We start from the raw sequence: 25,479 nt of genomic DNA, 5'->3' as shown, positions 1-25,479 counted from the left end.
TTACTGCATGGCAAAGTAGCCCTTGTACCCCAACTAACATTGGGTTAGAGGAGAATGGGCTTGATGAAAACAAGAGAATGGGCAAGAAAGGGGTACCCGTCTTTCTTTAGATTAGCCCTGCCTTCAGTCTCCTTCAAGTCTCCCAAACACAGTGTTAGTGCAGGTGCTTATCTTAGTTTGCTGAGGACTCCATGCTGCTGATTTGAGGCTCGACAAAGGAAGTTCAGCTGGTGAGATGAAGTAGCAGAATAAAGGAAGAGGGGTGGCAGATCAGAAGTATATGATTCTTATCCATATCTAAGAAACCACAAGAAAAGTTGGGGAGGGGGCTAGCAGGAAATTTTAAAAAAACTTCTAATTAACTTGAATTCCCCCTCCCCAGGCTATTCTTTTTTCTTGATTATTTTTACACATACACATGATGAGTGCAGAAGTTGTCACATAGCTGACTGTTATCAGCTGCTTGAAGTAGGCCAGACAGGAAACAGCAGTCATAATTATATTTTCCCTGCAACAGAGAGAGAGTTAGAAGATTCACATCCCACAAGAAGCAACTTAGATTCCAGAGATCTCAATGTAAGAAGGAATGCTTTTGCTGGCACACACTTGGCTGCTGCTGGACAAGAACCTCTCCAAGGGGACAAGCAGAACAGAGGGTGGAAAGCTGATAAGTTCCAATTTGGTGACCCCCAGTTTCAAATGCTGATAGGATTCTTCTCTGAAATGCATTTTTCTCCTTGTCATTCAGATTTGATCTGTTTGCTGAGGGAATGGCTGAACCTAATCACACTCAAGGGGTGTGTGCAATGTCCACCATGAAAGATTAGCCCTCCTTGATAGACCATTAATAGATGAAATTTTAACTTGCTTGGTGGGGTGGGGGAGCCTTTATCCCAAGTGTAAATAGAGGGGCTCACAGCTACCCTGTGACTTGATACACAACTCAAGAGTTCTACGGACTGAGGAATATTTTCATAAAAGCAGCTCTGGACAAAGTCAAATATTCCCTATGTACGTGGCCCGTCTCTTAACTGCTTTCAAGGACAAGGTAACTGAGTAAGTTATTGACTCTTTTCTACTGTTTAAGTATCTCTTAAACCTAGAAAAATGAACTTTATGCATGTCCTCTCTCTTTTCCACTCTGGCTTGGAGACTGCCAGCCAAAGCCCCTTGAAACCTATCTCAGTGGGGAGTGCTTCCTCTGTCATTAACAAACAACACACAAAATAGAGAGCAAGGTCCCTTTGTTGGACTCCTCTAGTGGTGGGCAGATGTGAGCATTCCAGAATAGAAGCAGGCAAGCCATAGACACTCTATAGTGAGGCTGCAGTCCTGTGAAAACTCCATGCTAAGAGGGGTAAGGGATGGTTTCAAAGAGGATCAACACTTAATTACAAGGAAGAGATAGAAATGGTACGTAAGTCAAGGCTGCTGTTACTGTTATACTATTGTACAATTTCAGCTGGGACAATTTGCCACTGGGTCTGAGTTTGTTTGTTTGTTTGTTTATTTATTTATTTATTTATTGTGTTGCCATAGTGCCCAAGAAAATAATTCCTGGTGGTTTACATCATAAAATACATAAAAATATAATAAAAACCTAAAGCCAATAAAGGGAAAAATCTACCACTATTTGGTAAGAAAAATACAACTATCTTGCTGACCCCTGTTCATTTTCATATTTTGGATTTGTTGACTGACTGAACATTATTTATTGCCTGGAAGCAAAGAACAAACTAAAAATTACTGGTCCATGCTATTCCACCAGAAGGAAACAAAGACTAGCAGGTTGCAATTAAAATGCCAAACCTGCCTCTCTAAAACAAGGGATCCCAACCTTTTAAGAAGAGTGCATAATTTGTCACTTTGTGGATATGCTGTGAATGCAAAGAGAAAATAGCTGCCATTGGGCTTGTATAGCTGCCACCATGGTGTAGTCAGCCCCAAACTCTAATTTATCAAAAGGCAAGATAAGATCGCTCCTTGCCACCGTCTCTAGCCCCTTCCCCACCCATAACCCCCAAATTATTTTGTCTTTTTATGCCTTGGTTCCACAAAGATTGATGTTTATAGGCAGCAACTGAAAAAACATCCCATCAAAATGAAGATTTTCCAAATTACGTCAAAAATCCACACTCACACACACAAAAACCCCACCTTCATACATACAAGTGAAATGTCCTTCAGAAGAGTTAAATATGACCTCAGAAGAATCAAAGCACAAGAATTAAGCTTCCCTAACTTATATGACCTTTGTAAATCAATGTTTATTTATAGACTGAGAAGATCCACTCTTTTCTCTGTCCTTAGTAAAATCTACTGCGCAATACAATACATGAATCTTGAAACAATCCATATTGAAAAATTTAATTTCAGTTGCTTCCTTGCTTTGGAATAGACTACAGTACACAAAAATCCCTTCTATATCACCAAAAGAAGTGGAGTAGATGTTGCAAGAGACACAAGGACTCACCCAGAAGTCTCACTTCTTACCACATATTTAATGAGATACCTGAGAACTCTGGAATGTGAAGCAATACATGTTACCAACAGTGTCCCCCCACGCCTCCCTACAATACACGGCAACCTAAAGAGACCCACAGAGGGTAAACTGTATGTACAACTGGGTAGCACTGCTTTGATCTCTCTGGATGCATATTCTGATTGCCAATGCACGCAGAAGGATTCATGTAACTACTGAAATAAGAAAACCCATAACAAGAGACTATCCAATACACCCAGCAGACTTCTGAGGCTTGCCACTGTTCTTAGAACCAGAAATCAAATCTAGGAAAATTAAGTTTAGGTACTGAACATGCCTTTTGGACACATTATGTAAAGACCTAATTCTCTTGAGAAGTCTGTAATAGTGGGAAAGGTGGAAGGAAAGAGAAGAAAAGGATGACCAGCCAAAAGATGGGTAGACTTAATTACAACAGTGGTGGATACACCACTGGAAGAGCTAAGTGCCAGACAAATCATCATGGAGAAAATCTATCTTTGGGGTTGCTGAGAGTCAACACTGACTTATTGGCACATAATCAATCAACCAACCAATCAATCAATTCAGCAGGCATAGCCCTCAGCTGCTAGCCCACAAAAATACATTGTTCAGTATACAAATAGTTAAGATGGTTCAACTGTCCCTCTGAAAATATATGAATGCAACAGACCACTACTTCAAAACTAATCTAACATATCAGGAAACAGTACAGCAACTGCAGCCCAGAGCCAGCAAAGGTATCAGTCTAACTTCCCTGAAAATAATCCCCCGTTTTGCACTTTCTGCTTTAGTTCTCTGTGAGCTAATAAGGATGTACTCCTGAGATATTTTAAATGCATACCTAAGAACATAAAGTACTAGTGCGGCCATCCATACTGGCAAACACTGGTGCTTATGAAAAATATTCCAGTGATCAGGGTTCAGCTGCAGCTCCCTACCAAGTGTACAGCTCAAGTTTGCCTTTGGGAATGTATGAAATAGATTTAAAGTGGCTTATGAATCTGCTCTGCTTAAACTAGTCATGCTTAAACAAATGTGAAGGTAGCACCATTTGTTTAAAAGAAAGAGAGAAGAATGAACGTGTCTAAAGTCTGAACCATGTCTTAGCATAAGGCACACTTGTAATTATATCCTCTTACTGTTTCTAGTTTGGAAATACATAGTCAGCTTCCACCATGCAACCATTTAAAAAAATAATGCAGCCTACTGTGTACAGCTTCACACTATATGTTTGATTTAGCATCCTGGCAGCAGATGTCACTTTCATCTTTGAACTTCAAAATCCCAGCAACTTCATAATAGATATATTGACAGAATAGAAGTAATAAATAGAACAAATTGTATATTGACTTCATTAACCATTTCATCCGGGTACTTGTAGAGACCAAGAAATGGGATCTTCTCTGCTATGGAAGATCTCCCAGGTGGTTTCCCAGACTTTTTAAATATAGTCTAGCTACTTCTCTATTGCCAGTTGAAGAACTAAAGATGCTGAATGTGACAGAATCCATTCAGATACACAAGACCAGCCACCAGTGATTATCATACTGTTGGCTAAGCAAAGAAAACACCCCATCTTTCACTAGCAGTTTCAAAGGTGAACAAACCCAACAATGAAGTTGCAAAATTAACACAATTACCAGACAGCATCACTGTGGCTCTCCAAAATGAGAAATGTATTATTAATTTATTAATTTATTTATTCGATTTCTATAGCTGCCCAGCAAGTCTTTCCACAGTTCTGAGCAAACATTTGACTGTATCTTCCTTAAGAGGTATAGGATGATAGGGTTTGCTAGGACTGGTGATGGGGAGGAGAAAGAAACATGTCAAGGGTGGTTCTAACATTCTCAGAGAACAAATGAAATCTGAAATGTGGTTTAGAAAGACCTACGTTCTTATGAGCCAGCTGAACTAGGCTCTCCTTTTCCTTCCAGAAAGACTCCTAGACATTGTCGTTTTTGGGGGACAATAGCCACCAACCCCTTCCCACCCCCTGGAATGTCAGGCTGAGCTTGGGTTTCCCCCCTTCTCCTCTGGGGCTACTGTGCCCACCCCAACCCAGCCAACTGGCCCTTTGTTAACAAGCGCGTCCAGCCGAGAAAGTGATTGATCATCAGGGAGAAAGGCCAATGCTTTGACGGGTCGTTTAACAATTTCAATTAAAGTCCTCGGCATTCAAAAGCAAAGAAAGAAGAAATGTTTGAAGAAAAAAAAGAGACTCTGCCAGAGCCATTATCGGCAAAGCTCCTATGGCAACTTCGCAGGGTCAAAAGGGCCCTCCCTAGAAAAGGTACAAGGTTCGCAGAATGTATGCTGTTTTCCTCTTCTAGTTGAATTATCAAAAGCAGGGATAGTACACTACTCCTTCATCCCATGCACAGCTAGATATCACTCTTGCCCCTCTTCAGTAAAACATTGCTGACAGCCCCCATAGGTCCATTCAGCAATAGGTGTTGTGACCCATTTGCAGGCCTATATCTTTCAAGCCATGTGCTGCTCAAGAATATGCCTGCTGAATATTATACTACATGTCCCCAAATTCCTGTTACTGGGATTGGCGCTTGATTCTTGATTATGTGCAGAGACTTTTTTTAGATACATGAGATCCCTGAGGGCTGATCAGAAAGACACAGTTCTGAATCCACTGAGACAGGGGAAGAGTTCTTGCAAGGATTTTTTTTTTCTAAAAAAAGGTCAGCATCTCGTATGTCTTACAGGAAGAGGCTGATGCTTGCTGTCCTGATGCTTGCTGCCTCCATGGCCAACTATATTTACAAGCCACACAGCTCACCTGGGTTGCCTAAACTGGATATATTTATGGGTGAGAAAGGCCTTCGGCAGGAGGGAGCCCACCCAGCAACTGCTCAGCCCTGACTGGAAGCCTGAGAAGGTGATGCTCAAAGTAAAAACAAAGGTGGTGGCAGACCCCATCAACCAGAAAGGGGATGCAGCAATGCCCTTGGGGTTGGGATGACAGTGGTGGCCTCACTGGGGCTGGGGAGGAGCTGGTATTAGGGAGGGCAGAGAAAGATGGGAGGGGAGCAGCTATGGAGGTGAGTCAAGGAAAAAAACCTCCGGACAGGCCTCTTTCCTCTTCTTACTGAGGCTAAGAGGCTGGGCTGCCAACCAGGTAGGCTTACCAAGGAACACCTCTCCCCCCACAGGGCACTTTCTGGAGATGCTCGGGTAGCCATTACTGTTCTCCCACCCCACAAAGCCTTGCTTTAATTTGTGACATTTGCATTGCAAATTGATGACATCAATTGAGAATAATCAACCCCCACCACCAATTAGTCCTTAAAATGAGATTTCACTGTATATATCAGGGGCCAGCAACTTGCAGCTTAAGAGCTGTATATGGCCCTTGGCCTAATTTCATACATCCTCAGCCTAATTTGAAGAGCCCTCTGCAAACAAACAATTTCACTCTCAAAACAGGTTTGCTCCTTCTCAATACCGGAAGAGAAAAGAGGATGCCTCAGAGACAGAAAATGGAGGCCACACTCACTTTTGATTGTGATCCTTCCCACTGCTGGCAAGTATTGCAGCTCCTGCCATATTAATCTTATGGGAATGCAGCCCTTGGCAGAAAAAAGACTGCCTAACCTGGCTATCAGCAATTAGATATGGGGGACTGAAGGTATAATCCAAATTTATTTGTGTCTTTCCCAGGAGAGATGAAATGCTGTCCCACTATGTAGGACATGCTTCAGCTAAGCTTTTCCTTTGAAGGCACTGGTTTTGCTGCTTTAATTTTTTTCTAATTCTATGCAGAGGCAATATTTTTCCCCATAGACATTATTCTTTTTCTTCAGAAGAACTGCTATAGGTCCCAGGGATCCACTTTTGCTCAGTGAATCATTAAGTGGTTGGTATCCAACCCAGTAAAGAGGAACAGCTTTGCTAGTTGGGAATCCTAGGAGTTGTAGTCCCCATACCTGATAGGGTAAGGATGGCATTTGTGAAGCTGCAAAGGCAAATACTAGAATAAGTCCTCCGCTCACACCTCATTTGCTTCTATCCTCAGCCAAGCAGGTGTCAGAGGTGCTTTTTTGTTTGCCTTTCTTGGCAGATCATTTTAAAATCTCATCCAAATTCCCTACATCTGTCACAAAACTATTAAACACATTTTTTGACTTCTTGTTTCTTCTCTGCCCATTATCTCTTCTCCCCCAATGTACTCCATCTCAAGGCTCTAGAGCAGTGTTTCTCAACCTTGGCAACTTTAAGCTGTGTGGACTTCAACTCCCAGAATTCCCCAGCCAGCACTGAGAAACCCTGCTCTAGAGGTTCTTCTCCAGTTCTAGGTTACTGAGGCACCAAAACCATCTATTTGTAAAGCCTGGAACTTGGGCAGCTCCTTATATCCTTTTCCCTTATATCTTTTAAACATTTTTAACAGAAAAGCTTTATTTCTTCTTAATCTTTGGTCCATCTAAAGTTCCCCAATATTAAACAGATGGCCCTGTCAGAACCAAGCCTGCCTCTGACTCGGAAAGTGAAACTTCTTCAGAGTCAGAGGAGGAACTGGAAACCGGGAAAACGAAATTCCAGGCTGAACCAGCAGCGCAGGAAGAATCCATGGCACTGATTGGGCAAGATTTGGAGGAAGATTTGAATATGCCAATCAGCGCATGCCAACAAGCCAAAAAGTGTGTGCAGGAGAAGGCAGCCCGATTGGCTACAGGAGACTCCAAGTGCACCAAAGAACGGTATAAAAGGCAGCTGCGTGGAGAGCGGGCTGCTGGAAACAACCGATCCTATAAGCCTGCAGCTTCAGAAGAAGAGTCCTTACCAGCGTCGGAGTCAGCATCTGTGGCCGAGGAGGAATCAGCGCCTGAGCTCCACTCTGAAGAGGAACTGAATCTTGCATCTGCTGCAACTGAGGAACCAGCGTCAGCCGTGCCCAGCAGCCTTCACCTTGCATCCAGCCTTGAAACTCCATGATCTCCACAGCAGCACAGTCAAGCCGAGAAGTTTCCACACCACCGCTTGTCCTCAGTCCTGTGCGACTGCGCTTCACAGACTCAGCCGTGCTTTGGGATTTCACAACTATCTTGTTCAGAATCTGGGTTCCTGGCCACTTCGGGTCTTCCAGCCGAGTCCAGCCTTGCTTCCAGTCTCTTGCCTTGCTCCAAGTTCCCAGCCCAGAGAATTCAGCCTAGTCCGGGTCTTCCAGCCGAGTCCAGCCTTGCTTCCAGTTCCCAGCCTTGCTTCAAGTTCCGAGTCCTGCTCCAAGGCTCCAGTCCTGAGAATTCTGCCTAGCCCAAGTCTTTTAGCTGAGCCGAACCTTGTTTCAAGTTTGAGTCCTGCTTCCAAGCTCCAGTTGCTGCGTCCAGACCCAATCCTGTTCCAGATTGCCAGTGATCCAGCATCAGAACAGTTCCAGCACTCCGTCCCAGTTCGAGATCTGTTGCTTCCAACACACTGCGTTCCAGTCGCATCCAGCCTTCCTGTCCAGTGAGAGAGTCCTGTTTCGCTGCCTGTTGTATCCAGTTGGGCTTTTGATTTGAGTCTTTGTATCCAAGGACTTAATTATTGTAAATAGTTTAAATAAGTGTGTTCTTAAGACCTTGTCTGGCTGCATAGTCTGAACAGGACAGGCCCAAACATGCACTCCCCCCAGTAATTTATTCTGATTAAAAGTAAAAGATAAAACAAATTTTCTTTTGACAGAGCTGCATATTACACACACACACACAAAATAAAATGATGCCGCCATTATTCAGGATGAATCAAAATCCCCCAGCACCCATACCTTCCCTGTCTACTACAGCCATGTTGGGAAGTCAGTAATAACACTGTGACCTATTTGCCACTATTCATGAAGGAAAAACTGGAAGCCGCCAATAAAGGTAAATCCTTATGCACCAAATCAAGAGGACGAAAAGAAATATATATATATATGTTGCATGTGTAAGGGGATAATTAAATTACAAACACAATATACTTTACGACAGTGAGGAAGAATGTGGTCACATCATTTCAGTGCCTGCTAAGTCTTCTATCCAAATGTTATGTGATGATGGGCAGCTCAAGGGCCTTTCTACCAGGCATAGACCAGACAATCTTTCCAGTAGAGGAAGCTTCCCAAGGGAAGATAGTCTTCAAAGAGAAGACTGTCCTCTTTAGATAGAACTCATGCTGCTGCTATTTCCAACACTGTAACATCTCCTGGTTGATAAGCAGAGGTATTTCATACTTCAAGAGTCGCCAAAGAGTCACCTATCACTACCCATCCCTTTGCACTGCATAAGCATTAGCCAAACCCCTTTGCCAAAAGCCACAGGACTGTAGCTAATTTACTGATGGGTATTGACCCAAGTGAAGGCAAACTATCACATTAAGGAGTAAGGAGATACTCACTACTTTTGGATGCCTTGATCTTTGCTACCAATTTCTGCACACCAGGTACATCCTCATTTTTCACGGCCTGGATCAGTTCCTGTTCTCGCCCCATCATGAACAAGGGGAGCTGCTCCCAATTTATGAAGCCATCAGGATGCTCCGTGTCTGAGATAACTACTCAAGAGAGAGCCCAAAGAAATGGTGGGAGAAAAAAGCCCAACAACAAAAAAAAATATTTTCAAAACTCCTACAGTACATTAAAAAAAAAACAGTCTGTTAATGATGGTAAATACTACTGGGCATTAAATGGATGATAATTCAGTGCTTGCTGACTGAATCCCAGTTGTGGGGAGAAATTGGGACGGAGAAATGAATAGGTTGAAGCAACAGAAACAGTGTTATATTTAGCTGTTCTTGCTAAATAAGAGCATCCTCCCCGAATCTCCAGTTCTTCCTAGGCAGGTAGAGGCTCATTACAAGTGGGTGGGATCCTCTGTTTCTCCAGGTCTGTAGATGTAGAGCCTTTGCAGCCCCCGCCTCAGCAGTTCTTCAGGTATCTATGAACATAAAAGGCAGAATGAGCTTTTTAAAAGACCACTGGAATACCATGCTAACATAAATCCTGGATTATAGGCAATTTGCTTGTTTTTCAGTTCAAATACAATCAATACTAGATAGAATGACAGGCTCCATGAAATGAATGCTTCACTAGGTGCACCACAGATGAAGGGGAGGGGCTGTGAGAAAGAAGTAGCAGCTGGGCTGAGAAATCTAATTTCCTGGTTACTAAAACCCTCCCTTAATCTTTATGTGCTTTTAAAAACTTTGCCAGAAGTACTTCAGGGGTGTTTCTTCTTAAAGTCATGAGATCTAGAAGCATTCTCTATTAACATGAGCCAAAATCAAGGGTCTCAAAATTCTGCAGAAATTATCTATGATATTACTATGTATGTCGTTAATGGTATTATTAACCATATGCACTATTTATATCACAGGTAGACAGATTTCATGGCCTGCAGGACTTTTAAAAACAAAACAAAGAAACTATCCACCAGTTGGAGTTATGTATTTGTATACAGGTTCAATAGAGAGAGGTATGCTCAGAATTAAAGAAGGGTATATTCTATCTTTGAATACACACTTAGTTGACAGAATTTATTTTGTTTCAGCTTTTTCATGCACAAATCCAGTCCTGATTTTCTCTCCTTCCAAATTTGCTTTCTTTCAACAACCTGATTGGAAGAACAACACACCTTTGAATTGTTGTTTGTTAGAAGGGACAAATTCTTGCCAAGCCACTGCAAGAACTGTGGGGAGTCCCTATTATCTTTGGATCATATTTCTGAAAATACTAATGTGGCAAATAACAATAAGCAACACCATTTGTTAACATTTAAAGCAAAGAGACAAATCGAACTATCCACATTGTTAAGAAGGGAGAAGTGGAAGAAATAGAAAGCAAAACCACCAGAATGATTGCATTTGGACCTTGCAGGTACTTGCAAATGGAAGACAAAATGCAGTTCCTATTCCTGCTCTACAGCATCAGTAGCTGGATACAGTACTGAACAATATACTATCTGCCTTTCACACAATGATTGCTTCTGTGCAACTTTTAATACAAAAACAAATACAACACTCTAAGTTGGGCTGAAACTCGCTTCTGAACAAAGCAGGCTTTACCAAAGGATGTTGCAAAGAGATTGTGAGCAACATCTGTAGCATGTGAACAAGAGAATTGAACTGGCCCTTGGGTGTTGTTCCAGCGCCTCTCTATTGAATATTCAGTGATTATTTCTCACTCAGCCCAATGCCTTATTATATCACAACCTTTCAGACGCAGGCAATCTGGGGGGAAAAGAAGCTTCTCTTTGTCCTGACAGTAAAAGCTATGATTACCCACCTGGAACAGCCTTTCTCAATATGGATCTTTCCAGGAGTTTTGAACTGCTAATTCCATAAGCCCCCCAAAATACAGCTAACAGCAAGTGATGATTAGAATTGTTGTCCAAAATATCAGAAAGGTCCTAGCTTTGAAAAGGCTACCCTAGAAAATGTGAAACCTAAGACACTGCAAATACTTCTTAGCCAATAGTTATTGCAACAAAAGTAAAGGGGTACCAGGTAACTTTTAGGCATATTTGTTTTAGGGCTAAAATGAATATACTTAAAAGGTACCTTTTAGCTAGTGGATTTGAGTGGGAGTTCTCTTACAGCAGATGGATATCCCTTTCTCCATACATGCAAACACTCCATTCCTTAAAATAAGGAAAGTCTTTAATTTGCACATTGCTTGGAGATGTTCAGATAAAACAATCTACTATCAAGATAAAAGCAGTGTAGATATCATCATACAAGTAAAAATAGAGAGTAGCTAACTGTATTTATCCAGGTACTTATAGAATTACCATTAGACTTGTCTTGTTTCCTTGATGTCATTCTTCTTGTAATCAGAACAGGGTTGCTCTGAGGAATCGATCACCTCTGCCATATGATTTCCCAGGAAAGGTCATACCAGTCCATTTCTACCCTGTCTTCTATAAGAGTTATGGATCTGGTCTTGAAATACCAAACAAACTGTGCTGAATTAATCTGCTTTAATCCTTCAGTGTGCACCTGTTTGAATCGACTGCCTAACCACATGTAGAGCTGATGGTACTATTCTTGTGGTTCATGATTGACCACCAGCTACTCTTTTTCTGACCACTTTCGCCTTCGTTTAGGGTGGGGGTAGATTTCTGTTCCATTATTAATATTTATTGATTGAATGATCTAATTTGTCTATAACCATAATCTGGAAGGACTGTATAACTATGCAGGATAAAGAGGTAGATATGTTACTGAAACAAAAACCAAAACCAGATTTGTGCATTTGCCAATCATGCCTTTCTCACCCTGGGGTTGTCCGAAGTTTTGAACTATCGCTCCCACTGTCCATACCCCGAAAGGTGATTGCTGTGCTGGCTGGGGATGATGAGACCAGTTGTCCATAGATGGAGGCCCCCCAGCTTGGGAAAGGCTGCCATTGTTTACAGCAGTGGCTCTTTGGAGCTGTTTTCAACCAGAAGGTTCAGGAAGGACAGGCAGTGCTCGCTTCCTGACCTCATGCCATCTTCCCCAAGGTTGCTCAATGGCCTATCCTATTTTATGTAAAGAAAAAAGTGTGAAATATCAGCTCAGCTGTATCTCTTCAGACTGGAGCATGGGGAGGAAGTAATGCGTGTTTGCATTAAAAAAAAAAGTCTGCCAGCACATTAGAAAAAAACCCTACAGCACTAGTTTTATCACCCCTTCCAATGCTAGTAGAAACTTGGTCATAGTAAGTAGGAGCCTGTTGGGCATGAGCTGAAGTCTTCCTCAGACAGCACCCCAACTGCATTCTTGTTTACCCCTTGTTCTATATACACAACTTACGCATTTTTCAAATAAGGTTTCCAGACACAGCATTAATGTTCTGTTTATAAATTTATAAAACTCAAGGATTGTTTACTACAGTACACCAAACACTTATAGCAATGGGGAATTACATAACAGATTGACAATCTGATCTGTACCTAGGGCATTTTCTAAACAAGACTATCTTAAGCTACCAAGGCACAGATGAGAAATCATTGTTTTTCTTTTCTAGGCAGAAGAAGACAGAAGCTCACTTAATCCACAGGAAAGCTCTCACAAAGTCTCCGCTCAAAGCATCCCCAGTGGCTGTGGCTTTTCAGACCCCATAAAATGACTGTGTAAATATGTTTGCTGCTTGGCACAGTTGTCACTAATAATGGACCTTCCTCTTCTTCTGTCTCAAAAGGAGCCGAGTGGTAAGGGCTTGTGGCACTTAAAGCAACAAGACAATGAAGATGTTAGAGGTGCAGGAGGAATTAGGGAGGCTCTGAAGCAACAGCTGCTAAGTTGGAGGGGTTGAACATTCAAAACACCAGCACCCTCATCCATTAAATATTCCAAAATCAAGCAATGGTCTGGACTAAATACAGTATGTGAAAGAACCATTTCAAACAGACTGCTGGACTAGATGGGCCAGGGGTCTGTACAGGAGGACACTGCTTATGTTCTTATGTTCAGATTGGGAATCATATGGAAGAGATCTGAAGTCTGCTCATGATTTTCACTACCTCTTTCCAATGGAAAATAGCCTTAGGAGGCTGTAGTTGGAGCAAAGAATCTTTGGGAGAAACTGTTATTTAGCTTTCGGGAAGTATTAAGTCATCAAATGATAAGATACAGTAAATAATAACAGACTTATAAACAATTGCCTGGAAAGCAGATCCTAAATGGAACCTCTGTGTTCAGAGAAATCTCTCTCTAAATAACAGACACCAAAGGCAAACTATGCAAGGCTGGGGGGAGGGGGGATGCTGAATTCCTGGAAGCATCTGACTAGCTCTTGTTAGAAACAGCAAAGGTACAGACTTCTTTGAATCAACTCAATTCCTGGTGAACACATGTGGTTTTCATGGCAACAATATGGAAATGTTTGCCATTGCCTTCTTCCTCATTTTTTTTTTACTTCTCAGTCTAGTCAAGAGTCTTGGGTCTCCCACCCAGGAACTAACTAGGTCCCCCCCTTCTTAGCTTTCTGAGATCAGCAAAGTTGGCTAGGTGCTGCCTCTTGCTGTGACAGAATGCTGCACTAAATGGAACCTGCATTTGGTCCTACTTCTTACATTCTTAACTGGTGCTTAGTCAAATTATGATTAGGAACTAGACAATGCAGATGTTATGCAGGAACAGATGTGCATGTATGAAGTACTTTAACACACCTGCTATTAATAAAACTGTAGAATGCATAGGGCCACAGCTCTAGCACTTTGCACTCTAGCTCCTTTCCATCACATAACACTCGATAGAAGTAGACACGACTCAGAACTCATTCCTAGGACAGAAATCTAAATGTAATAGATCTGTCTTATTAATTCTGAAGGCAAACGTCTGTATCTATTACACTGGGATTTCAAGTATATGTTTATGTTTATGTATATGTATACTGTATGTATATGTACACACAGAGCCAGTGCGGCGTAGTGGTTGGTTAAGGTGCTGGACTAGGAATGGGAGGCCTCGGTTCTAGTCCTCCCTTAATGCACAAAAGCTTCTGGGTGACCTTGAACCCAGTTGTTCCCTCTCAGTCCTAATCAGTGTCAGGCTCTGCAAAAAACTAGCTGATAAACAAAACCTCTTGTCGCTTCATGCATTGATAGCTTTGCTGTAAGAACTAAGCAAGCCTAGTGCAAAATCAAGCAGACCATGCACGACAAATACTAAGAAAAACAACAACATATAAAAACACACCCATATCCACATCTACATCGATATAACTGAGATATGATCATTCCTAGCCTGACACAGGGAAAGTGAGTTTCAAAGTGGCCAAGGAATAGGACTAGCAGCAGCAAGATGCTCAGAAAATGAAAATCCCACAAGATTTGCCAAATTAATCCCTTACTACGATGCATAGCTGGCCTATAAAAAGTTAAGCAAGTAGAACTAACACCTGTTTGGAAATTTCACCTTTTTCTTTGTTTTCAGGAACTTAAGGAACTTACTGTAGTACCTGTGAGAGTAAAGAAAACATTCTGCATATTTAAAAACACTCACTATACAATTGTTACACACCTTCTGTGGTTGAACACATGCACTGAAAACAGGTTATATAAATCATGTTTTGTTCACGCTAACCCAAGATCAGATCTTCTTAGGTATTACCTGCCAGGCACCTTTGATATAGATTGAATAGGTCTCATAACACTTCACTGTGTATGTTTCAACCTTGAACAGGACCAAGTCTTCAGCAGACTTTTTCAAACTTCCCCCAATTTATCCAATTCCCATATTCTTTATTTGAGGTGCCCAGAGTTGTTGAGAGTTGGGTGGCATACATGTTGTTGTTGTTGTTGTTTTCCAGATTGCTAACTCATTAACAAAACATGCTAACTCTAAACCCAGTTTAATAAAACATAATTGCTGTTTTCTCTACGCTCAAGCAAATAAAATCGTATTATGGCTTAATGTAATGGCATGGTTCACCCAAGAGGCTAATAACTTGATTCCCACAATATGCTGGAGGGCTAGCTGATTGCAAACACCTAGACCCTTCATCTCAAATGGGTGGCTTGTACTGCATATATGCCTACCGTTCATGTTCGTGCATGTGAGACAAGAGGGAGTCAGCTGGCTTTGAAGGAAGGCGGGCAGGTAGGCTGACTGGCTGGATATGGCAGTGGTGGCCAGGGGGAAGACTGCCAAAGATTCTGCTTCTTGAGGTGGTGAGTGCTCCAGGGGCACTGAAGAAGTCAAAGAACTCAGGCTGTGTACAGAGTACCAGCACTAGGGAAAAAGCTAAAGAGCGTGGCTGGCAGACTGGCAACACAGGAGTATTCAGGAGTGAAAGCAGCGGATCTGGTGAATTCAGCTGGCAGCTCAGTCAGTGGAAGGTGGAAACAGACTGGGAGGCTTGGCTGGTAGGGTGGGCAGCACAAGAAAGTGGGTTGGCTGCTAGTGAGAACCTTTAATTGGGAGTGCCAGTGGTGGTGACCAGGCTTCAGTCAGCAGACCGGCTGGTGATGTGCAGGTTGGCAGCTGGAGTCAGGCTAGGAAAACACCTAGAAGAGCGATGGGAAGTTTGGCCAACAGATCAGCAGCTGGAGCATGTGTTAGCAGCAGTGAGAGGATATTGCCAGGGCAACTAAGAGCATAAAGCCCCATCCAGGTGAATCGGGCCCCTTCCTCCCACACCAAAAAGAGAGGACCAGAGGAAGGGTATTCCACCACCATCTGGCTGGTCCTTTCACGGCAGTCAGGGCAGCCAATTTTCCCCAGGCCCAGTCAGGGAGAGAAAGAAGCTGGCTGGGACAGCACCAAGTCCACCAGGGCAGCTTCAATCCCAACTGGAGCTACAGTAATTCTAAACCCAGCCAGGCCAGTAGGAGAAATTCCTGGTTGGGGGCAACAGGGAAGCCAGTCAGGGGGCTACCTTAAGCCCTGCCAGGAGTGACAGTAGAAGAGCAGCCCAGACCACCAGTGGCAAACCAATCTGGCCCAGCAGCTAGGCAGCTCAAGTCCAAGTTGGGAACTAGTGATCCCAGCAGCAGTGAACCATCCCAACTGGGGCAGAGCCAAGGCGGAAGTCTTGCCAACGACCACAAAATCTGAGCAGAAACTAGAACTCACCCCAGCAGCAGAGCCAAGCCAGCACCACCCAACAGAGAGGTGTCCGGGACTGGGATGTGGGCCCAAGGAGGCTGAAGAGGAAAATAGCCTAGTCAAGGTACTGCCTGGTGGTGGTAGATGCCACCTACAAGGAAGGAAACAAAGCTAGGGGGAAGGGAGGAGGAAAAAAAACCCCTCCTTGTTATGAGGTTTATAGTGGCAGGTTGATCTAGTCCAGCACCAATTGCTCAGTGAGCCACCTGCGAGAGGAAGCACAGGATCATGGAGAGGTGGGAAAATCTACTTTCCCACACTCAGTTGTTTTGAAAACAAGCACGGTCAAATCCAGCCTGCTACAGATTAGCAGTGGTTGGTCTGAGAACTGAACAAGAGGTAAGAACTATAATAATCTCAGGAAAGGTAAAACTGAAAGTACAGTAACTGACGAAAAAGGGTGTGAAAGGGAAACAACCCTTTGCAGTCAGTTCTGCTTAAATAATAGGCACCACTTAAGTATCTAAAGGAAAAAGTGTTATTGTATATATGGCTTTTGCAATAAAAACCAAGGGAAAAAAGCCCCAGGAGTTGGTCTGTGTGCTGCCTGTGTGTGTACCATCCGCAAAAGACCCCTGTCATACTCCCTGCCCCCTGCTTTGCCTAGTGTATTGTGCAAATTCAGTCATTGAAAACATGAAGAAAAAACACTGCTGCCCAATAATTAGCAGGGTGGGATACAAACGTGATCCACTACTTGTTCACTCACTAAGGTCCAGCCCACTGGCCTTGCTGTTCATTCTTTCATCAGATGGGGCCACTGGGTGGCTGGAGCTAGAAGGTGAGATTTTTCATCAACAGATTCAGAACTTCAAAAACTTTATTCTTCCTTTGCTTTTTTTTAAATTCCCCAAAAGCTTCAAAATCTTCCTGCATAGTAAAGCATCAAAGTAAGGATTTTAAAATATTCTGAGAAAGCTCAGTCCACAGTATTTTTACTGTGAATTTTATTCACCTTTATGTTTTGAGGGGTGCCCTTTTTTAGCGTGGGAACTTGGTAGTAAGTGTTTTAGGAAATAAAAGGATAGATCCTCACCATTCAGAGTTTAGCCTATTTCTCTCAGCTTCTTCGGAATAAAAATTCAAAGCAAGGGCATAGTAATGCTCTTGAAATCCATTCCCCAATCCCAGAAGCATTAACAGGAAGGATAGGAATAGGACAATACTGAAGGGAAGCATAGGAACAGGACTTCTAGCAGAAAACTTAACCACTAGGAATGCAGGATCCTCTCAGACATTCTTAACTATTAATGCATTGGCTAAATTTTGTCTGCATCTATTTTGCAAATTTTCTGAATAGAAACACAACAGCTGGCAGCAAGATAGCCAGGGTCTAGGCATCGCATAAGCAGAGACTGAACAGTGTTAACCAAGCATTTTGTTAAGCACAAAGCTTAACAGGGGTGTATAGATTTTGACTAGCAAATGGATACGAAATATTTCATAGTATAAGCTTCCAACGATGTATCAGAATATATTAGTTTTATGATATTTCAGATTTGTTGCTTGCTTGCTTGCTCGCTCATATTTCTTCCAGCTGTACCTGATTTTTAAATCTGTATTAGCTATCTTTTATATTCTTTCAAAATTAAAAAAAAAAACGTAAGAAAAGGAAAAAAGAAAACAAGAAGACACACTTATGCTTTTATCCCAGACTTCTGACTGAAACTTTCCAACCAGTTGCTGCCTGAGACTCCTGTGTACTTAACCTGCTTCCTTTGTCCCTTCCCCAGACCACCTCCCTTTTCTCTGGGAGGAACAAACAGAGAGGCATAGAGTTTACCTGAGGTGGAAAAAGGCCCTGCAATAACTCAACAATACTAATCCTTCCTAGTAGCTTAACACCCTCCCCTTTCCATTACCTCACCCTTCCTTCAAAGTTCTAATGAACTGGTGAGTCCTTTACAATCTTTGCTCTGAAGTTAGTTTTCTTACAAGATACATAAATTAAAGGCAGAAGTCTTGCTTTGTCTGCCAATATTGAAGGGATAAAACAGCATCTCTACAATTCGACCTAAGAGATGCTTCACATCTGAAGGAAAAAAAAAAACCCCACAGACCCGTGGACCAGCAGAGAAGTGTCCAAGGAGAATTCCCACAATCCACAGTTGTCAAAGTCATTGGAATCTAACTTATTTGAAGAGTAGCAGGTTGGAGAAAGCTGAAGAACAAAGTTTATTGACATGGCATTTGCCCTTTCAGATCTAGTTCAGATGCAACAGAATAATCTGAATGTTTCAGTGGGATCATTCTTCCCGCCCACTGGGGATCAGAGCACTCCCACACCAAGATTTATAATGCCATCATTACAAAAACATTGAATTCTGTGTGGGTCCAGAATATGTCATCTTCCTTTCGTAACACCCTTGTGTTTGCCCACCACTGCTTCATCTTTTTTTTTTTTACACCCACACCCATCCATTAAGTAGTTTAGATGGGCTATCTGGACAATATCTTTCGCATGGAAGCACCCGTGATTCAGCAAAGGAGTCAAAAGAAAGAAAAGAGAATTGAAGAACCGAGGAACAATTTATGCAAACGCATGATTCTGTCTAGGGTTTCAGTTTGGAAGCCAGTTGATCGGTATGAGGATTACCGATCAGCAAACCTTCACTTGTCCCACAATTGAAATGCAGAATATTTAAGAACAGAGGAGTTTCTTAGATTGTTGCGTATCTCAGAGGAGTGAGCCCGTCCTGTGTCATAGTGCATGCAGCAATTGCCTGACAGCTGACCCCTGCCATCATAAGGCACATTCCTGAATTAATGTGGGGACTCGCTTGTACGTATGATTAGTGAAAAGAGAATGTACATTGAAGTACAAAAATGGTGTGAAAAATAGAAACCAAAAATTATAAATTTATGCCCAAGATTCATTAAAGATCCATTAAACAGCCAAGAAATACAAATGAAACATTCAACTTGCAACAAACTTTCCCTGCCACAAAAACTCCACATACAATAGGGTGAACCTGAGTTATCTTTAGTGTTAGAAATTAGTATACAGATTAGAAAATTTCTGCCTGGAATTAACTAGGCTATTTATAAAAATCAGCCCCAGATTTAACTGATTTGAAGAGAGAGAGCAAGCCCCTCTAGTGTGAGACAAATATGACCATATTTCATAAGAATCTGTTGCTGGCTTACACACTGGATATTCTGGTGCTCCTTCCTGAAATCCTAAATACTCCAAAGACCACATGCATCATTTATTGACCCTGAAGACAAAAATCACCAGATGCTTTGGTATATGAACTAGGTCCTTTATCTGGTGTTAGTATTGCCCATCTCCACAGCAACCACTCAGTTATGGTCAAGATGACAAATGAATTGCTCATCCAGGTGAAACAAGATCTGGCTGTATATTGGTAGCTACTTTATCATCTGCACTGCTATCTTTCAAAGCAAGTACAGGTTCCCTGAAAATCTCATATAAAGCAAATTCACAAAAAGCAAAACACAACCAGTGGAAAAAAGGGGGTTGCAGGACATGGTGTCAAATTTTGCAACCCAAATGCATTGACATGTGCTCATAAGTTTTTAGAGCCTTATTCTTCAGCACTACAGTAGATTATTCAAACAGGTTTTCTTCCTTGTCTCATGTTCTATGTACAGTGAAAGCTGGATTTCCAATGTGCATGGTTATCATAGCAGACAGAGGTAGGATGCTTCGCAGCACTTTGAATTTTATTGGCATTCTTCATTCTGTTGCACACAGTAGATTCACCCAGGTTAAAAGCTCCTCCTAGGCCTGAGGATTTTTCACCAGCCATGGCGTGACATGATACGCCCAACTTTGTTTAGCGCTAGAGAGAATCCTTTTCCTTTTCCTTTTGGATAAGGGGGTTGGATGGGACACTGAGGGCCATTTTGACCCCACAGTAACAGTAATAGCTATTGTAGGTATGGAGATAAGTGGGAGGCAGGATGCACACTAGAACCATGCAACATATTGTTTGAGATGGGTGGTCTTATAAATCTAGTAAATAAATAAATAAAAAATAAAATAAATACAGTGGTAAATGTAAAGGGCAGAAACGTGTTTTGGTGGGAAAATGGTCAAGAGGTTTTGACAGAAGAAGTCTTGGCATGTTTCCAGACCTTTGGTTCAAATTGACTATGCTGGCACAAATGGCATCATAGCCTTTTCCCCCCCATAAAACAGATTTTTGGACAAAAATGATCAGTTGCATAATTATGTGAGGAAAGCTTGTATAATGCTCTATGTATGGAGAAGGGGGTTTGGAATGGGTACAATTACAAAAATATCCAGGGTAAGGATTGGAACTCTCAGAGACTGGAGCTTGGGAGATCTAACTTGCAGAGCTCTCTGTGACTATAATGGATTGGGAAGGATCTAGAGTTCTATGTAGGCAAAAGTGACCAAGTTCAATCCCTGGTAACTCCAACTGAAAACAACAGGTGCTGGAAACTCTGCAGTTTCCACCTAGAGTTACATTTAGCAGGTTCACTAAAATGCAATCTCCTATGATCAGGAGAACTATGGACCCTTCATATCAACATTAACAAGTAACCAGCAAGTGGTCTATGGATTGGCTGCTGGCTGTAAATGTAAGCAGCATCAAGATGATCTTGAAAACTATAAAACTTTAAGCAGTTAAGAGTTTCCACAGAGTATAGATTTTAGATGAGCTGAGGACAAGGGCACTGGCTAACCTAGTCTGAAGCATCAATAATGGAGAATCTTGGATCTAAGTCACTTTGGTTGGCCTGACAAAATGTTGTTTGGGAATAGCTAGTTACTGGCTTTAAAGAACCCACATTTATATTTATCTCCTGCAGCAGCTGTGACTGCAGACCATCAATAGTAAGTGGATAAGGCCTCTTGGAATCTTATTTAAAAATATAATATTATCACACACACACACACCCCTCTGATTGGATTCAGTCTGGGGTTACTTTGTTTTCATACAGACAGACAAACATTTTACAGCAATATAACATCTTATTCATTTGTTTTAAAAAATGGATTTAGAACATTTAAAAGTCATAACATACAAGAAATATTACAGCCCTTTTCAAAGAATATGCCTAGAATGACCCTGCCAAGCATGATAATAGATCAGTCTTGTCCTTTCATTATTGACACACAACTATTTCTGGTTTAGTAATCTGGAACTCTAGTACTAACTTGTTGCCAAGGAATGTCTTTGCTTGTTAAAAAAAAAAATCCATATTCTGAGCTTTGTCTCTTCCCCCTTCCCCCAACTATTTTTAATTACCATAATTAGATCTACGAGGAAGCTCAGATACTTTGGGAATGTCCTGTGAACGGAAGGTGGATTGGAAAACATTGTCATGCTTGGCAAGGTTGAGGGAAGTAGAGGAAGAGGAAGATAATGGATGAAGTGGATCTACAAGAACAATGTGATTACAAGGATGTCCTTGAACAGACTACAACTTATAACTAATGACAGTTCAAGATGGCAAGCATTTGACCATGCAGCCACCAAGATTCAAAGTCAACCTTCTGAAGCCCATCTCAGCAGAACTATGAGATGTGATCTGAAAATGTTATCTCCATAGGATTAATTCAGACTCTGTGAACAGGATCACCTTTACTCAAGTTCTCCAGTCATAAGTCATAATTGCACTTGAAATAAAGCATTTATTTTAAATGTATTTATTATAAGTAATAAATAAAATGGACTCCAAAAAGATGGGTTTTGCACCTTCTTAGAATAAAGTAATTAGAATTACGACTCAGAACCAGCATCTGTTTTGGTAATCAGTCCTCCTGTATGTAACATAATAGCAAAAGGCTCCAGGATGCATGAACAGAATAAATCCCTTGGCTAAGCAAGTCAGATCAGGGTGTTCTACCCACTTCCAGGCTCATAGGCTGCAACTGATGAGCTCTGGCACATTTCATTCCAGAAATCAGGCAAGAGTTGCTAGTGGCCCCCAAAGGGATTTTCATTTGGCACAGTGCTTTTTTGACTGAGCACTTTCTCCTCAACTGATTATTCAATTGTCTCTAGATTTTAGATCTGAAATAGTCTTTGTACCTCCTGTTCTCATCCCTGGCCTCTTATCATCAAAATACAATAAAATAATCATTTCTTGAAATTGTTATTTTCCGCACAAAAGATACTACTCAGCCTGAGATCCCTTTTATTAATCTATCATATGAACTTTGCCATTGTTCACAAAGGCCAACGAACTAATCAGAATGGTGCTGGTTTAGAAATCAGTGTTCTCACCGGGAGAAAAAAAGGGTTAAACTTTGCACACATTTTTGCACCTTTTTCAGGCTTGGGTATGTCATCATAGCCAGTAGACAGGTTCACTTCCACCCCACCAGAAGGTGTTCCGGAGTATAAAGTGATGGTAAACATCCCTCTTGCTTGAGAAATCTAATATGTGACTTCAGGACTCTACCTACTGAATTCAAATATCTGAAACTTCCCTCTCAAAGGTAGTGTAAAAGTTGGCTGCGCGTGGGGGACAGGGATTCAGTTATGTAAGTGGTAGGCTAAAGATGCTGGACAACAATTACTAAAAATACCAGCCCTGGAGGGGGAAGACCAGAGGCAAACATTCCCTCCACAGAAAAACAAAGCCTAGAGCAAAGGTTACCTGGTAGGACTTGGGGGACTTTTCCATCGTAACACTGGTATCATTTTTCAGGCATGCTACAGCTTCAGAGTTCAGAGAAAAAGAAATGAGGCTTTGGAGACAGACAGTATTTCTTCTTTCCTTGAAAGCGCTTCACCAACCTAGTGCCCTCCAGGGGATACACAAGCCTCCAGGGGCACTGCAGTGCAACCCCGATCTATCCCAGCCAGCACGGCCAATTATGGACTGGGGACAATGGGAGTGGTAGTTCAGCGCACCTAGGTAGGTCAAAGGAGGCTGCAAAAAAAGCGGATGAGGTATCTGGGAAGAGGGGGTGCAAGAGGAGAGGGAGTAGAGCAGTAGGGGGGGGGGAATCAAACCCGGGAATTATTCGGAAAAGCAGCTTTATAAACCAGCGTGTATATGCAGCTTATCAGAGCGCGTTATTATATAGCTTGGCGGATATAATTCTTTGAAAGTTCGTATTTAAAAAATCCAAGCAAGCGGCCATCAGACCAAGCGCCTTGAACGAAGGACGGAGTTTGACTTCGGAAAAAGCAAAATCCTAGAGTTTTCAGTCCAGAGTCGGCTACAGAGAAGTGACCAAATAAGGCGAATAAAGGGGCGCCGAGGGTGGAGATGGGAGAGAAACAAATCTTTGTCGCCAACAGTGAGGATTTCTCCCTTTCCTTTCCTACAGCCCTCCACCCGAGCATTTTCCTCTTTCCCACAACTCACCTCAGCGCGGGCTCGACGCGTTCCCAGCACACACAAAGTTGCGGCGAAGGCGAGCGTTCCTGTCGCCGGCTGCGGGCTTCCCCTTCTCCTCCTGCTACCTCCCCAGCGCGAGGAGACAGGGTTGCCCGCTCTTTCCACGACACCCGCCGAGACGCAAACAAGGGCTGCTGCTCTCGTCCCGGTCCCGCCGAGCGCCGAAGACTAGTTATACCCGAGAGCGAGCGAAGGCGGGAGGAAGGAAGGAAGGAGAAGCGAGGGCTGGGGGTCCGCGCGCAAAGTCTACGGAACCTGAGAACTTAAGCGGAGGAGAGCCTGACGCAGCGCCCCCCGCGCCACCCTTGCCCGCTTTCGCATTCTCCTGCTTCCCTCAGGGCAGCGTCGCTCCCCGCGGAAGGTGACTCGTCCGGTCAGCTTGGAAGGCGCCTGGGAACTCTGGCGAAGAGTTCGCCTCCGCCTCCGCCTCTGCCGCCTTTTCTTTTTTTTTTTTCCCCCCTTGCTCCCCTCCGACTCCCTCCCTCGACTGGGATCACTCAGCAGGAAATCCCTCCCAGCCTCCTGTTCTTCCCTCCTGATTGGAAAAGCGAAAGCGGGGACGACGGGACGAGCTGGGAAGGGCCTGCGATCGCCTGCTTCCTCTTGCACCGCGGCTGAAGGATTCAGGGGTTAACCGAAGAGGAGGAGGAGGAGGAGGAGGAGGAGGAGGACGGGGGTGTGGGCGTGTCGTGTCACCAGAGACCTTGGTGGAACGTGTGCGCACAGGTAAGGGAGGCCGGGCGTCTGGAGCGGGGGAGCCGAGCCGCCGCCGCTCCTCCTCCTCTTCTAAGAGAGCCCCCAGGGCTCAGGAAAGTCTCAAGTGGATTTTATGAGAAAGATGCTTCGCAAGAGAAGCGGCCGGTCTGTTGCCGAGCTGTGTCTAAAAGGAGGTGTCTCCCAGGCACCCATGGACGCTAGAAATATATGTCCTCTTTGGTCTTTAGAAGAAATGGATCCCTCCTTTTTTCTGTTTTTTTTAAATGTTGGGTTTAACTTGTGTGTGTCTGTCAGTATTGCTTACTTATTTTCACACGTGTATTCTTCTTTGTACTAGAAATATGAAGATATGTTCTCCCCAGTTCCCCCCCCCTTTTTCCTCTGGGCACTTGTATCTCCAGTTCTTAAACATCATGGACTTTGTACAGGTGTTAAAAGTTTTGAGACATGCATCCTTTGTTGGAGGTGGAGAACCCTCCACTATATTTCCAGTACAGCATCCAAATATCTGCCTCCAATTTCAGTGTGATTTACGCCAGTACCTTCTGGCTTTGTTTACATAACATGTTTCCCCCATGATTAATTCAGCAATAATTTACTCAAATCATTCATTTGGTTCAACCAACACGCTGCACCATAAACTATTCATACAGGCTGGGTACAGACACAGTAGACTAGAATGTTAGTTGGTTGGCTTGGATCCTGTTGTCTGTATATTTCAGGTTACGTTAAGGTGGTGTATGAAAGACAACCCTACCTCTATCATCCTTCCACCTACTCTGACTCCCATCTCTTTTTCAGCTGTTGTTCTTGCAGAGAAATTAAGAGGTCCACATTTAGATCTTCAGTTTTTCAGCATCGCAAGGCAAATCTGATACAGGCAACAGGATGAAGTGGGAGAGTAGTTATTATAGTGTTAGTGAACATACCATCAGGCAGATAGACTTCCTTTGGTTATGAAGAAGCATATGAAGCCTCTTATATTTACTTAAAGACAGATTTTTACAGAGGAGGGTGTTCTATACTTTACTCAACTCTTTTTCTTTTTATACAGATCTCTTTATATAGATCCACAATTTATTGCATTGAATTTGATTTTGAGTTTTAAAATTAAAAATTTAAATTTCCACCACTGTGGAATTCTTTTCAGAAGGTGAGCATGATGGTCTAAAATAATTGTATAAAAACATATGAGATTGTTCAGTCAGTAATTTTAGAGAAGAAAAGCTCTCCCTCATCATCTTAAGAATCCCAAGATCCTAATTCTGATCTTATCCAGAATTAGGATAAGCTGAATACTTGTAGATTCAGCTTTCATTGTTAGATTTATAACTAACAATAATAGA

At 42.6% G+C, this 25,479-nt stretch overlaps 1 protein-coding gene across 2 annotated transcripts in view; it reads right to left on the bottom strand.

Moving 5' to 3' along the window:
* The window catches only part of CASKIN2 (CASK interacting protein 2), a 120,888-nt gene extending 97,030 nt beyond the window's left edge, over positions 1-23,858 (bottom strand). For both annotated transcript variants that reach the window (XM_063293117.1, XM_063293118.1), the window contains exons 1-2: positions 23,384-23,858; positions 8,873-9,411 (exon numbers count right to left, since the gene is read on the bottom strand). In XM_063293117.1, the coding sequence (XP_063149187.1) occupies positions 8,873-8,969 (97 nt within the window). In that variant the 5' untranslated portion in view covers positions 8,970-9,411; positions 23,384-23,858. The remainder of the gene's footprint in view (positions 1-8,872; positions 9,412-23,383) is intronic.
* Positions 23,859-25,479: the final 1,621 nt, after the last annotated feature.

The sequence above is a fragment of the Candoia aspera genome, chromosome 2 (genome assembly GCF_035149785.1).
Source record: "Candoia aspera isolate rCanAsp1 chromosome 2, rCanAsp1.hap2, whole genome shotgun sequence".
Taxonomy (NCBI): Eukaryota; Metazoa; Chordata; class Lepidosauria; order Squamata; family Boidae; genus Candoia; species Candoia aspera.
Note: the sequence above shows the minus strand (reverse complement) of the source record. Positions and strands in the feature narration are given on the sequence as shown.